At 41.9% G+C, this 16,018-nt stretch overlaps 2 protein-coding genes and 1 pseudogene across 3 annotated transcripts in view; 2 read left to right on the top strand and 1 right to left on the bottom strand.

The window, feature by feature from the left end:
• The window catches only part of LOC143267349 (ribonuclease P protein subunit p29-like), a 181,795-nt gene that overhangs the window by 144,634 nt on the left and 21,143 nt on the right, over positions 1-16,018 (bottom strand). The gene's annotated exons all lie outside the window — the stretch shown is intronic.
• The window catches only part of LOC143267348 (uncharacterized), a 28,047-nt gene that overhangs the window by 9,192 nt on the left and 2,837 nt on the right, over positions 1-16,018 (top strand). The window contains exons 3-5 of one of the 2 annotated variants that reach the window (XM_076544817.1): positions 6,480-6,647; positions 7,789-7,920; positions 8,489-8,754. In XM_076544817.1, the coding sequence (XP_076400932.1) occupies positions 8,644-8,754 (111 nt within the window). In that variant the 5' untranslated portion in view covers positions 6,480-6,647; positions 7,789-7,920; positions 8,489-8,643. Of the gene's footprint in view, positions 1-6,479; positions 6,648-7,788; positions 7,921-8,488; positions 8,755-16,018 lie in introns of those variants that run through there. The other variant, XR_013042348.1, reaches the window with a different exon arrangement.
• On the top strand, positions 1,476-2,328 carry LOC143267347 (cyclic AMP-dependent transcription factor ATF-1 pseudogene; annotated as a pseudogene).

Here is a 16,018-nt window from a genome sequence, read left to right as displayed (position 1 = left end):
TTGTACAACAAGCCCACAGCAGCATCATGCTAAGTGGAAAAAAACCTCAAAACAATTCCCAAACATTCAGGAACAAGGAAAGGATATTCACTCTTTCCTCTCCTATTCAATATAGTACTTGAGCTCTTAGTTAGAGCAATAGACAACTGAGTTAGATAGAGGAGATTCAAACAGAAAAGAGGGAAGTCAAAATGTCCTTATTTGCAGATGATATGATTCTAAACAAATAAATCTAATAATTTATTAGAAGTCCCTTAAGGCTGATAAATACATCCATAAAAGTGGAAGAATGCAAAATAGTCAGTGGCCTTCCTGTATACCAATGACAAACCAACTGATCAAGGAATCAGGGAAACAATTCCACTCACAACAGGCTTAAAATATATCAGACATTTGGATTAGCATACTTTAAAGCACACTATTAATAAAAACAGCTATGAAGTACCCAGGAGGAATCTAAATATATTCAAGACCCTTAAGGCTGATGTTCTGAGAGACATTCAAGACTGAAATGAATGGAAGTTTTTAAAGTTTAGTAGATAAGTAGGTAATAGAAAAGGCCAATTTTGCTAAATTGATAATACTAATGCAATAAATCTTGAATTAGGAAATGTGAATACAATAATGACCCCTTTTCTGTGGAACTTAATAATTTATCCATAAATAATCTATTATGGGGCAAAGGATAATTCATAAAGTGGAAAAGGTAAAAACATGCAGAGGTACTTTTAAAGAGGGAAAAGTAAAGGCCGGACGGTGGTGGCGCACGCCTTTAATCCCAGCACTCAGGAGGCAGAGCCAGGTGGATCTCTGTAAGTTCGAGGCCAGCCTGGACTACCAAGTGAGTTCCAGGAAAGGCGTAAAGCTACACAGAGAAACCCTGTGTCAAAAAAACAAAAAGCAAAAAAACCAAAAAAAAAAAAAAACCAGGGAAAAATAGGGAGCATGCTGTATTAGAGAGAAATATGTCATAGGAGATAAAAAAACACAAAATACTTAAGTAGAGTTATTTAATCAGTCAGTGAGATTGGTAGACTGGATATTGCAACAGATGCGGTGTCCACAAACTTTGTATTTGTAGAAAAAAGAGGCTACAGACAACATAGAAACGGATGGGTTATCAGAGCATGCTCTGAGAATATGTCAAATGTTCTAGTTAGCTTTCTGTTGCTCTGATCAAAGTCCAAAAGCCAATCTGGGAAAGTAAAGGGTTTTTTCACCTCACAGGTTACAGTCCATCATCAAGGGAAGCCAAGGCAAGATCCCAAGGCAGGGGCATGAAACCACAGCGGAATGCTGCTCACTGTTCTGCTCAGCTACCTTTCCTCTATGGCCCAGGCTCACATGACTGGGGATGCCACTACCCACAGAGGACTGAGCCCTCCTCCATCAATTAGCAATCAAGAAAATGCCTGGGACAGGGGGAGTAGAAGTTCCTGACCAGGACAGCGGCCAGGCGGCTCCCGCTGTGGTTGATTATGGAAGGTTCCCACAAGAGTAACACTCCAGAGACTACACCTCAGCCTGGTTCAACAGTTCAGGGAACTCACATTTCTCAGATAGCCCATCAGGAAAAATTTGAAAGACCTTTCTTCTGAAGATACACGGGGCACAAAAGGAGACGGAGAAAGTCCTGGTATTTCTGCTGTCACGTCAATGTCTGTTCCAACCCCCATCTATCAGACCAGCAGCGGACAATACATTGCCATTGCCCCAAACGGAGCCTTACAATTGGCCAGTCCAGGCACAGATGGAGTACAGGGACTGCAGACATTAGCCATGACAAATTCCAGCAGTACTCAGCAAGGTACAATCCTCCAGTATGCACAGACTTCAGATGGACAGCAAATTCTCGTCCCGAGCAACCAGGTGGTCGTACAGACTGCATCAGGAGACATGCAGACCTACCAGATCCAAACCACACTGTCCGCTACTTCACTGCCACAGACTGTGGTGATGACTTCTCCTGTGACTCTTACATCTCAGACAACAAAGACCGACGACCCCCAACTCAAAAGGGAAATACGGCTGATGAAAAACAGAGAAGCCGCTCGAGAGTGCCGCAGGAAGAAGGAGTACGTGAAATGCCTGGAGAACCGGGTCGCCGTTCTGGAAAACCAGAACAAAACTCTGATCGAAGAGCTAAAGACTTTGAAGGATCTTTATTCTCATAAAAGTGTTTGATTCTTAAAGAGAAAGTATTTTTATGGACTTGCTTTAAAATGAGGTGGATTTCTTTTTAGTGGAGTTTTATAAATTCAGAGGTCAAAGAAGCTATTTGTATTAGGTTTTTACAGTGCGCAGGTTGACAGAGGATAAGTGTAGACGAGCAGGAGGAAGCTGCTGGCAGGACTGGAAGGTCCGGGGGAAGTACTCCAGGAAATGGACTGCAGCAAGGAAACTTAGACAGCAGTCCAGCCAGAGGTGGCGGCGGCCGCAGCAGCCCTGGTGAAGAACCTGCTCCCTCTCAGTTTGTATTCTTACTGTTTGTTTCCAAGATTTGCCTTTTCATTTGTGTGTGTGAGTGTGTGTGTGTTTGCTTCCTGCCAATAAATTCTCAATTACAAATGTAAAAGAAAGCATAATACGTTACTAAATGTGTAAATTATGTGGTCTCATTGTTAGTTGTCATATTGTCAGGTGTGTTGAATAAGTTTTAATAGTTGCTTTTGTTGGATTTGAGGGGTTTTGGTAAGTGTTCTAACAGGCAAAGGGCACAGAATATGAAGATGGTGATTTGTAACATTTTTAACAGAATGGAAAATTTGACAGTTTTAAATAGTTGATTTTTGCTTCCAGAAGGTAAGGGCGATTTTTCACAAGCATGTAATAATTTTGTTTTAATTCTCTAATCCGGTATGCAGTTGAAGAGCATTACTCTTTTGTGCTTTAACAGAATGAAGTGTTTACAAATGCCCTTAAAATCTTTTCAATAACCTGAAGATGTACACCAAAGCTTCCCGAGAGGGTTTATAATCATCTTACTGTAGGTTTGTCAGGTTCTAAAGTAGTTACCAAGGCAACTTGCCTTGAGACTATTTTGTAAGGTAGCCAAGGGTACCTTTATAAGAGAAGGGACTGCCAATATATTTTTATAGTGAATCTTTATAAATTCTAATGTCGAGTTTTTAATGATTATTTTAAATGTTTATATATAGTTTGTTTAGTAAAAAAAATTGTATCTCAAATAACCATTTTTTATATTATGAGAAGAGTAAAGTTTTCAATTAGCTGATATTGAATTGTACTTTTTCTATGAAGTTTATCTAAAGTTTAAGCTGTGGTCAGTATACCAGTGTTTAACCTCTGTATTCTAATCTGTATACACTTTGAAACTGTACTGCAAAACTGTTGTGTGCCTATATAGTATATTTCATATGGTCTATGAAATTAAAGAACATTTAAAAGATTTAAAAAAAAAGAAAAAAAGAAAATGCCAAAGGAGCATACCTACAAGCTAGTCTGAGGAAGTCAAACCCTCACTACGTGTTAAGTAGACAGCCAAGATTAGCCATCACAGCAAGCCATAAAGGGGAAAACATAAACCTCAGCTTACTGCAAAGAACATTGACCCTCTATGAATAGAATTCTATGTCCAAAGTGAAGTTTCAAATGTATGAAGAATAATTTCAAAGAATTTATATTGGAAAATGTAACTCTCTTTAAAATAAGTGACAATCAAACAAGCCACAAAGGAAAATTTGGTAAATTTGACTATTGAAGCCCCTTCAGGAGGCTGCAGGGTGGGCATGGGGATTGGCTGTTGGCTGCCAGCACCTGTGACCACCCTTGCACTGTTTTGGTGAAAGAGTTCCCATCAGAAATCCTGCGCCTTATAAGCGTATGTTCTAAAGAAATGGATGGGCCCCTTCTGCTTGATGATTTGGAGAAAGCTGTATCCCATTTTCAGAGTCATAGATTTTTGAAAACTTGTAAACCAGCACCAGGCACAAACCCAGTATTCTTGGTGGCACACACTGTAGTGTCCATGCTCATCATGCTAGTGTCAGTGGTGAGCTCTGTAAGATGATTTAACTCTGGAGTATGATTTGTTTCCTGTTGCTGCTGTCTCCAAATCCTGCCTCTTTGACCACCAGAGAAACTTCAAACTCAATAAATCGTTTTTGCTTAGAAAACAATAGGAGGCTCCTAGCTGTTGTTTACAATGAAGACCCCACAGACGTCTTCCCAGCGTTCTCCTTTCTTCAGTAGGAGATTTTCCTTTCTCAGAATGCATGGAGTAAGCAAGATGTGGCCTGTAGGAGTTCAAGTCCAAATTCACAGGCTCCTTCTGATACCCCACTCTTTCTGACATGTCCAGTGTGTTTGTTTTCTTCCTATTTCTTTAAGGAAGGGGTACCCATTTTCTGCCTCTTGGACCCTTTCCAACACAGGTCCTTCCAGACATAGCATAATTATTTGAATTCCAAATCTGAATGGACATAGTTTACCTCACATCACTCATGTATTCTTGGGTCCACCAAGTACCTTCCTGAAACTACAGTCCAGTCTTCTGCAGAATTTGCCATCCAGGCTGAACATGGTGCCATCTCCTCATTTCAGTGCTGCCAGGAAATTGATAAGTGTGATGTGCAGCTCTGCAAAGGTCTAAAGTAAAGGACACCTCATATGTCTCCTGTGTCCTTTGCCTGCCTTTCTCATGCTCCCATGAGTATTCTTTAAACTGGCTGTGCCCTTCTCCTTCCTAAGGGCATGGGCATCTTCACAGATAGGTCCAGATCAAGAAATTAGTCTCTGTGTCACACTAGGTGAAGCAACATAGCAGTGACACACTACATATTGTCCCCATGACTGTGACACATTTGTCCTTTCTTATCTGTGTCGGGCCTCTCACTAGCCATTCATCTTTCCTGACACCTGAGTAGAGGAATGGACCATCACTCTTCCTGGCAGTGTTTCCTCTTGTGTCTCAGGGATCACCTGCAGAGTCCCAGTTCTTACCATCCAGCCTGACATGTCACTAACTGATTCCACATTTGCTAATGTCGTGTTGGCTTGAATTTATTCTGCTGATGATTCAGGGAAATATTTCTCATTAACTAAGGGACATTTCTTTGTTCTGACAGGACACCCACAAACTCCTACCATATCCATATATTGTAAAAAGCCTTGTGAATCCCACACAATGTTCTTGTTGACATCAGAGGATCAACCTTTCCTTCTCACCATTCTGACTTAATTCCCTAGCAACATTTTTTCTCATGTTATTGATTACAGATATCAAGAAGGGCCCAGTCATTGCCTGAGATGTATTTTGAAGTGAGTCTTCAACTTCCCATACATGAAGTAGTGAAAATATTCTAATGAAACAGAAAGAGATCTCTGGCTTTGTAAGGAGGAGGTGCTGAAGGTCTTCCCTTGTATTTCTGGGAAGGCTGCTGGGAAGGGCAACATGGCTTTTGATGAACTGCAGAAGAGCTAGTTAGTGGATAAGTGAGGACTGCCGGGGGTGACCCTAATCATCCCTTCCATGGAGATTCTATCCTATCATGGAGAGTGCTTGGTGTTCTCTGTGATGTCACCAGTTTTGTGGCAACCAATGATTGTGGGTTATTCCTTCAGTTCTCATGGACATGTTGGTAAGACTGAGCAGGCTCCTTGGGAGAGAGAATGGAGAACATGGAGAGACCAGAGAGAGACAGAAGGAAGCTGGCCTTTGGTCTCAGTGTAAAACCTGGAGAAATAAATGGTTCTGGGAAAGGCACAGTGAGTCCAGGGCAGGGGACAAGACACTTCCTGGAGGAGGTGAACTTGAGCTGATATTTCTAGTAGTGTAGCTCAGCAGCTGGGAGTTTCTGGGTAGTAATGGGTGAGTCCAGCTTTTCTGGCTTTCTAAAGAGCAGACCCAGAGTCAAGAGTTTCTAAAGGTTAGTTTAGGAGAGCCATGATTGGTCCAGGTTGTAGCTGCTTTTCTGGGAATTCCTTCAATTCCTTCTGACTGAGAAAGAGGATTGGGAGAAACAGATGGACCACTGAGCTAGCCCTCTCTCGGTAGGGCGTTGCTGCACTTCATCCTAGTGGATTACTCAGTTTCCATGGAAATCTGATGCCAATAGGAAGGGAGGGAAACCAACTAGACCACACAGCACATCAGCAGATGTTTTGGTCCTGAACACATGTGATTAGGTTTTGGTGCTGCTAAGCTCTAGGGACAACAGGCTTTGCTTCAATCACATCAGATGGTAGCTGACACTGTCCTCCAATTCAACTTGGCTGGCATTGCTTATGCCTTCCAGGGCCAGGGTACTGCATTAGGGAGGGAGGCACGTAATATCCACAGTGGTTGAGGACAGAGACAGAGCTCAGTGGGCAGAGTTTGAGCATAGCTTTCCTGCTGTTTGGAAGGTTCCCTGGGTCCCTTGCGTTCATTACATTAGGCTTCTTCTTGGTACTCAGCATGGTCTCTCCTGGTCCTTGCCATTCAAGAATACAAGTTAATTTGTTTTATCTACCTGCAGGGACTACTGGAGAGGCACCATCCCAACTCTCCACCTTTACAGATAGGAGCAGGAGCAAGACATGAAAAAAATCGAAAAACTCACCATTCGCTTACATGACATGGAATGTGAGAGAAACGAACTTCGTGGTATCCTAGCCAATTATACTTGCAAGGATTTGAACAACAGGTAGTCATTATGCACAGTTCTCTGCTGACCTTCTTGAAACCACAGTATCAATCCCAGGTTTCCTGAGGAACAGGAGGCTGAAATTCCAGGGTGTCCTGCTGCCTAAACTAGTTTTCATGAGTTCCTTTGAGATGCAGACTTGGAACCCGGGGAGGAATGAGATAGGGACACAGGCTGTTCTGCTTCCTCCAAATGAAAAGCAGAATGTGTGGCCTAAATTGCACTCTTGGGATACAGATAGTAGTGTGTGTACCCTCAACATGTACTTCAAGAGACCTTGACAGGTGTTAGTTTGAGGGAGATGCTAGGTACTGTGAGTTTGTGGAGAATCTTTGTACTTGACCAGCAGATGATTGTGTATGAAAGCTCATGAAAGCAGCTGGAATGCCCTGGTTTATTCATCTGACTAAAGGTGTGTCCAGAAGCTCCCCTCTGGTCTTCTTATACTCTGTGTCAATGCCACATTTCAACATCTTGGGCATCCTGATTTCATGTGGTGTGTGTGTGTGTGTGTGTGTGTGTGTGTGTGTGTGTGTGTGTGTGTGTGTCTGTGTGTGTGTGTTCCACAATCCTTAGAGCATTGGGTCTGTTAAAGGGTCTGAGGATTTAACATGGGTCCATATTACAGCACTGGTGAAGCAAAGGAACCTCATTTTGAGCATCACACCTCCTGGTCACTGTGCTCACCGTTTTAGAACATAAGAATCACTGTGCAGTTTATAAAACCATTCTGAAATTGGGGCTCCTCCCGGCAAATACTAATTGTTTGCTCTGGGTCACTGTGTAGCTATTGGCACCCAGGAATGAGAATCCCTGTTCTAGAGATAGGAGAAATGTTACCATAGGTTTCTTGTGTTTTCAGATATGTGGCACAGATTCATGGCAACTTCTTAGAGCACTTATCTATAGCTCCATTCCCACTCTGGGTGCTCATGAACTGGATCCCTCACCTTAAACCTTCTGGCTGTTATGTTCTGAGCACAAGATGGAATGTTTAATAAGCACCAGGAAGTCCCAGTGTTTAAATACCAGGCTGTGGCATCTACTGTGCTGGAGTAGTCCATGACACAGCCTTATTTATGTGATCCTTGTTGCCTGTGTTCATGGGGTTCATTTTTCCTGGGGCCATGCCCTACCACAGGCTGAACTTTGAAACAGAGATGCTTGAAATGGAACACAAGCAGGTGATGTCGGCTCTCCAGAAAATGCCATTGGAGATGAGTGAAGTCTTGGACAAGTGCAAGGGGCTGATGGAGGAGACTGAATACTTTAGGTAAGTGCCCAATAGCTTGGGAGGGACTGATTCTGCCCTTCTTTGTCCTTGACTCAAAGTGAGGGCTCTGGTTCTAGCCTGTGTGCCTTTGAGCCCATAGCCTGCCTTGTGGCCCTTCAATTTTTGCCTCTTGGACTCAATTTTCCTAAGTGTGAAAAAACACTGAGGCCCTCCTACTATTGTCCTGCCCAACTCAGGAGACCTAAGACAGAAAAATGGTTTGTACCATGAAGGGATTTCTTGAAGCCCAGGTTCTCTGGGTGCTGGCAGGGGCTTCACAGATCTGATTTGCCTGGGATCTGTAGAGAGAAGTTATTCCTGTTGGAACTTCTGCCCTCATTCAGAGTGTGTTTTGCCTCTACCTGCTGATGCTTTCCCAATATCAGGAACAGTTAAGCACAGGTGTGGACTGTACCCTTTTCTCAGAGGGACAAGATCCCTTTTGGTACCTGGATTTTCATAAGTAGTTTGAATTTGTCTGCAATTTGGCTATTCTCTGGATTTAGCCTGTATTTGAGTGATGCTGGCTAGTCTACTGAGAGCTCCATTCTTGTTCTGTTGACCTCAGACTTTTCATGGTTGGTGGTACTTGGATGCAGGATGGCAAATAGAGGCTCACTGTGGCTCACCATGTTTTGGTGATTGTTTAGTTACCTCAATGGCCAGATCCTACCAGAGTGTAATCAGCTAAGGAACAATGTCCATCTGTTGAGACATCAGAACATGCTGTTGTTGAAGGAGCAGATTGAAGAGCATGAGACCTGTGAGAAGTTGAAGAAGCTCTTAAAGGAGGCCCATGAGAAGATGTGTGACCCCTGTGCTGAGCAGCAGCAGGTAGGCTGAAGCAGTAGGGGCAGACTTCCCAACTGTCCAACCATAAAATAAAAACACCCATGTAAGCACCCACCCACCCATCCAGAATCCATTTCTGTGATCATTCACAAGTCTTCCTGTCGAGTTAGCCTCTTGCTAGATACTAGCTGATTGGAAAGCAAACCTTCCTGGTCTGCTGAAATTGCAGTACATTCAGAGAGATGGGTCTGTGAGATACCACACACCTACATGTCATTATATTAGAATCTGTCATGCAGGGAGCTACTTGTAGAATATCACAGAGCTCTCATTGATTAGGTCAGTGGCCTGTGGCTCATTTACATTCTGGGGTCCTGTGAGATCATAAGTAGGAAGCAGCTTGCAAGGACTAGAGCCCTAGACAATGCCAAGTGAATGTTTTTCATTGTCAACTTTTGGGGTGGCAAGTGGGCTTGTCCTTTCTTCCTGCATTCCATTTTGTTCTCTTTCTTAACTTAATTCTTGGGTCACACTCTCAGAAGCTGAGTATCAGCTTGTCAGCCCTGTTTTCTGTGAGTGGTGCTGGGCAGTTCTCCCATCCTGGAGTTTCCAGTCTGGAGCTGACTGAATGACCATCGATGTGGGAGGACTTTGACAGCTTGAGGGTTGGGGTGACAGGTTTAAGGCTTGAAGAGAACAGTTTCTCCAATCACCTCAACATAGTTTGACTAAGCTGTGTGCTCTCCTCTAGGCAGTTTTAGTTCCCAGAAGATGGATAGATCTGTTGTAGGCCTCTGTGGAAACATCTGATGTGCATAATCTAAATTTATCTGTTTACTCAATATGATATCCTCTTCTTTTTTTCTGCTTGCTTTTGATTCCTCTTGTCTGTGTGTGATCCTTACAGGTGTATGTAAATGTGTATATACACGGGTGTGTTCAGAGGCTACATAATGAAACCCCATGTTGTCATCTGTTGCTTACTCTCTTGTTCCCTTGAACCAAGGTCATTCACTGAACATAAAATTATCTGTTTGGGCTATTTGGGCTGGCCAGGACTCTGGATCTCCTGTTCTTCAATGGGGCCTTCTGTCTTGTTTTGTCTCATCTAATTGTCACAAGTTTTAATTGCTCAGAAAGAAAAAGGAGGGAGTAGTTTCTCCTGTGTTTATACACTATTATTGCTTTGGTATACATGTGTTCTTTAATAAATAATAAAATCAAACAATACAGCTATTTTAAAAATAAAAACTAGACTTCTTCCTTTTCATTACACACAGTTAACACAAAGGAAATGTCTTGTTTGTCTCATTGGCTTCACAACATGGAATCCCACAGTGCATCTCCTTGCTGATATTGTGTTACTGACTATATCATGTGCGTGTGCGTGTGCGTTTGCGTGTGTGTGTGTGTGTGTGTGTGTGTGTGTGTGTGTGTGCATTTGTGTACATCTGTGTGGGTGAACTTCTCTCTGTGTGTGAATGCTGACTATTATTTGGACATTAGTGTTCCTTTGGTTTCCATGTTTGACCTCCTGTTGGTGAGTGGGTGTTTGTGTGCCCATATTTCCTATATGTGTAGGGGTAAATGCTTGTGTGTGTGTGTTGGGGATATGGGTGCTTAAAAGTGCTAGTGTTTGTGGCCCCTTCTTCCCTTCTGGTCCAGAGTTGAGTACCTGGGTCCAACATGGACCCCATCCCTGGGCACCAGCCACTCCGGGAAGACCTGCCCAACTTGGCACCAGGTTCTGGCCACCGGGCAGCTCCCCTTCTAGCCCCACTGGGAGGGATCCCCTTTTCCAAGCCCCTCGGCAGCCCCTGCAATCTCCGTGCCCTGCCCCCACGCCCATCTGCCTGAGACCACAGCCACTTCCTGAGACTTAGAGACCGGCCCCCAGCTCCCAGCCTGTCCCCGACTGCCATTCTGGACCAGAGCCTGCCCCAGACTTCCCTTCTGGACCAGAGAGTTGGACAAGAGAACTCCCTTTTGGACAAGAGAGAGAGTCTTCCTGAATCTGTCAGCTCTTTGTGAAACAAGTACACTGATAAGACCAAGAAGGAACCATAAGGAGATGGGCAGACGTCAAGGCAGAAGTACATACAACAAAATGAAGAGCAATACAGCATCACCAGAACCTAGCCCGCCTCCAACATCTAGACCTGAACACCAAAAATTGGAAGAAGCAGAAGAAAGTAGCCTTATGAGTAACTTCATGAAGAAGGTAGAGGCTTGTGTAGAGGAAAAGACAAGAAAATTGGAAGAACGCTGTAAACAACTAGAGGAAAGGGCAAACAAATTAGAAGAAAACAATAAAGCCCTCCAAGAAAACAATAAAGTCCTGGAAGAAAACAATAAAGTCCTGCAAGAAAACAATAAAGCACTGAAAGAAAATCATGAAAAAGTAATGAAACAAACAAAGGAAACAGTCCAAGAACTGAAAAGGGAAATTGAAAAAATAAAGAAGACACAAACAGAGAGAATGCTGGAAATAGAAAACCTGATTAAAAGATTGGGAACTTCAGATACAAGTATAACCAACAGAATGCAAGAGATGGAAGAGAGGATTTCTGGCATTGAAGACACAGTAGAAGAAATAGTTTCATCAGTCGAAGGAAACACTAAAGCCAACAAAGTCATGAACCAAAATGTCCAAGAAATTTGGGACACCATGAAAAGACCAAACCTACGAATTATAGGGATAGAAGAAGGTGAAGAATACCAACTCAAAGGCACAGAAAATATATTCAACAAAATTATAGAAGAAAACTTTCCCAACTTAAAGAAGGAAATGCCTATGAAGATACAAGAAGCCTATAGGACACCAAACAGACTAGACCCCCCAAAAAAGTCCCCTTGACACATAATAATTAAACAACTAAATGTACAGAATAAAGAAAGAATATTAAGAGCAGCCAAGGAAAAAGGCCAAGTGACCTATAAAGGTAAACCCGTCAGAATAACACCCGACTTCTCAATGGAGACTTTGAAAGCCAGAAGGACCTGGACAGATGTAATGCAGACACTAAGAGACCATGGATGTCAGCCCAGACTAATATACCCAGCAAAACTTTCAATCATCATAGACGGAAGGAACAAGACATTTGAACACAAAGCCAGATTTAAACAATACCTATCCACAAACCCAGCCCTACAGAAAGCACTAGAAGGAAAATTCCAACCGAGGGAAGTCAGATACACACTTGAAAACACAGGCAATAGATAAAGCCACAACAGTAAACCCCAAAGAAGAGAAGTACACACACACTACCACCCAAAATAACAGGGATGAACAATCACTGGTCATTAATATCCCTTAATATCAACGGACTTAATTCACCTATAAAAAGACATAGACTTACAGAATGGATACAAAAGCAGGACCCACCTTTCTGCTGCATACAAGAAACACATCTCAAATTCAAAGACAGACACTACCTAAGAATAAAAGGCTGGGAAAAGACTTTTCAATCAAACGGTCTTAAGAAACAAGCAGGGGTAGCCATCCTGATATCCAACAAAATAGACTTCAAACTAAAATCAATCAAAAGAGATCAAGAAGGACATTACATCCTCGTCACAGGAAAGATCGACCAAGATGAAGTTTCAATTCTGAACATATATGCCCCAAACACAAGGGCACCCACATATGTAAAAGAAACATTACTAAAGCTTAAACCACATATAAAACCCCACACATTAATAGTGGGAGATCTCAACACCCCACTTTCACCACTGGACAGATCTCCCAAATCGAAACTTAACAGAGAAATAAAGGACTTAACTGATGTCATGACCCAATTGGACCTAATAGATATCTACAGAACATTCCATCCTAACAAGAAAGAATATACTTTCTTCTCAGCACCCCATGGAACTTTCTCAAAAATCGACCACATACTTGGCCACAAAGCAAATCTCAACATATACAAAACAATCAGAATAACCTCCTGTGTTCTATCAGACCACCATGGTTTAAAGCTAGATTTCAACAACAACAAAAACTACAGAAAACCTACAATCTCATGGAAACTGAATAATACTCAACTGAATCACCAATGGGTTAAGGAAGAAATAAAGAAAGAAATTAAAGACTTCCTAGAGATCAATGAAAATGAAGACACCACATACCCAAACTTATGTGACACTATGAAAGCAGTGTTAAGAGGGAAATTCATAGCACTAAATGCCCACATAAAGAAGTTGGAGAAATCCCACACTAGTGAATTAACAGCACATCTGAAAGCTCTAGAACAAGAAGAAGCAAAGTCTCCCAGGAAGAATAGACACCAGGAAATTACCAAAGTGAGAGGTGAAATTAATAAATTAGAAACTAAGGGAATAATACAAAAAATTAATGAAACAAAGAGTTGGTTCTTTGAGAAAATCAACAAGATAGACAAGCCCTTATCCAAACTAACCAAAAGACAGAGAGAGAGAGAATCCAAATCAACAAAATCAGAAATGAAAAGGGGGACATAACAACAGACATGGAGGAAATCCAGAGAATTATAAGGTCATATTTCAAAAACCTCTACTCCACAAAACTGGAAAACCTAAAAGAAATGGACATTTTTCTGGATAGATACCACATACCTAAGTTAAATCAAGACCAGATAAACTATTTAAATAGTCCAATAACCCCTAAGGAAATAGAAACAGTCATTAAAGGTCTCCCAACCAAAAAAAGCCCAGGACCAGATGGTTTCAGCGCAGAATTCTACCAGATCTTCAAAGAAGAGTAAATACCAATACTCTCTAAATTGTTCCACATAATAGAAACAGAAGGAACATTACCAAACTCCTTCTATGAGGCTACAATTACCCTGATTCCTAAACCAAACAAGGATGCAACAAAGAAAGAGAACTACAGACCGATCTCCCTCATGAACATTGATGCAAAAATACTCAATAAAATACTGGCAAACAGACTCCAAGAACACATCAGAACAATTATCCACCATGATCAAGTAGGCTTCATCCCAGGGATGCAAGGGTGGTTCAACATACAAAAGTCGGTCAATGTAATACACCATATAAACAAACTCAAAGAAAAAAAACCACATGATCATCTCACTAGATGCAGAAAAGGCATTTGACAAAATCCAACACCCCTTCATGATAAAAGTCTTGGAGCGATCAGGAATACAGGGAACATACCTAAACATAATAAGGGCAATATATAGCAAACCAACAGCCAACATCAAATTAAATGGAGAGAAACTCAAAGCAATTCCACTAAAATCAGGAACGAGACAAGGCTGTCCACTCTCCCCATACTTATTCAATATAGTACTTGAAGTTCTAGCCAGAGCAATAAGACAACATAAGGAGATTAAGGGGATTCAAATTGGAAAGGAAGAAGTCAAGCTTTCCCTATTTGCAGATGACATGATAGTATACTTGAGTGACCCCAAAGATTCCACCCAGGAATTGATAAAGCTTATAAACACCTTCAGCAACATAGCAGGACACAGGATCAACTCAAAAAAATCAGTAGCCCTCCTATATACAATGGACAAAGAAGCTGAGAATGCAATTAGAGATACATCACCCATTACAATAGCCAAAAATGACATAAAATACCTTGGGGTAACACTAACCAAGCAAGTGAAGGACCTATATGACAAAAACTTTAAGTCCCTGAAAAAAGAAATTGAAGAAGATCTCAGAAAATGGAAAGATCTCGCATGCTCATGGATAGGCAGGGTTAACATAGTAAAAATGGCAATCTTACCAAAAGCAATTTACAGATTCAATGCAATCCCCATCAAAATACCAACACAATTCTTCACAGACCTGGAAAGAACAATACTCAACTTCATATGGAAAAACAAAAAACCCAGGATAGCTAAAAGAAACCTGTACAATAAAACAACTTCTGGAGGCATCACAATCCCCGACTTCAAGCTCTACTATAGAGCTACAGTAATAAAAACAGCCTGGTATTGGCATAAAAACCGACATGTGGACCAATGGAATCGAATTGAAGACCCTGACATTAACCCACACACCTATGGACATATAATTTTTGACAAAGAAGCCAAAAGTGTACAATGGAAAAAAGAAAGCATCTTCAACAAATGGTGCTGGCATAACTGGATATCAACGTGTAGAAGGCTGCAAATAGATCCATATCTGTCACCGTGCACAAAACTTAAGTCCAAGTGGATCAAAGACCTCAACACAAATACAGCTACTCTGAACCTGCTAGAAGAGAAAGTAGGAAATAGTCTTGAACGCCTTGGCATAGGAGATCACTTCCTAAATATAACACCAGTAGCGCAGACACTGAGACAAACAATCAATCAATGGGACCTCTTGAAACTGAGAAGCTTTTGTAGAGCAAAGGATACGGTCAACAAGGCAATGCGACAGCCTACCGAATGGGAAAAGATCTTCACCAACCCCACATCTGACAGAGGACTGATATCCAGAATATATAAGGAACTCAAGAAATTAGACATCAAAAGGACCAACAGTCCAATTGAGAAATGGGCTTTAGAACTAAACAGAGAATTCTCAACAGAGGAATCCCAAACGGCTGAAAGACATTTAAGGAATTGCTCAACTTCCCTAATCATCAGGGAAATGCAAATCAAGACAACTCTGAGATACCACCTTACGCCTGTCAGAGTGGCTAAGATCAAAAACACTGAAGACACTTTATGCTGGAGAGGATGTGGAACTAGGGGAACTCTCCTCCACTGCTGGTGGGAATGCAAGCTTGTACAACCACTTTGGAAATCAATATGGCGCTTTCTTAGAAAATTGGGAATCAATCTCCCCCAAGATCCAGCTATACCACTCCTGGGCATATACCCAAGAAATGCTCAATCATACCACAAGAGCACTTGCTCAGCTATGTTCATATCAGCATTGTTTGTAATAGCCAAAACCTGGAAACAACCTAGATGCCCTTCAACTGAAGAATGGATAAATAAATTGTGGCACATATACACAATGGAATACTACTCAGCAGAGAAAAACAATGACATCACACGGTTTGCAGGCAAATGGATGGATCTAGAAAAAATCATCCTGAGTGAGGTAACCCAGACTCAGAAAGACAAATATGGTATGTACTCACTCATAGGAAGATGCTAGATGTGGAACAAGGATGACTGGAATGCTACTCATATCACCAGTGAGGCTACCTGGAAAACGGGACCCCAAAAAAAGACACGGAGAAATGGACGAGATCTACATGAACAGCCTGGTCATGAATGGGAACAATGAAGGGCGACGGTCGAGGGAAAGAGAGTGGGAGATCCCAGCTGGATCAAGAAAAGAGAGGGAGAACAAGGAA

Source organism: Peromyscus maniculatus, chromosome 9 (assembly GCF_049852395.1).
Source record: "Peromyscus maniculatus bairdii isolate BWxNUB_F1_BW_parent chromosome 9, HU_Pman_BW_mat_3.1, whole genome shotgun sequence".
Classification (NCBI taxonomy): Eukaryota; Metazoa; Chordata; class Mammalia; order Rodentia; family Cricetidae; genus Peromyscus; species Peromyscus maniculatus.
This window is presented reverse-complemented; position numbering and strand designations above follow the sequence as displayed.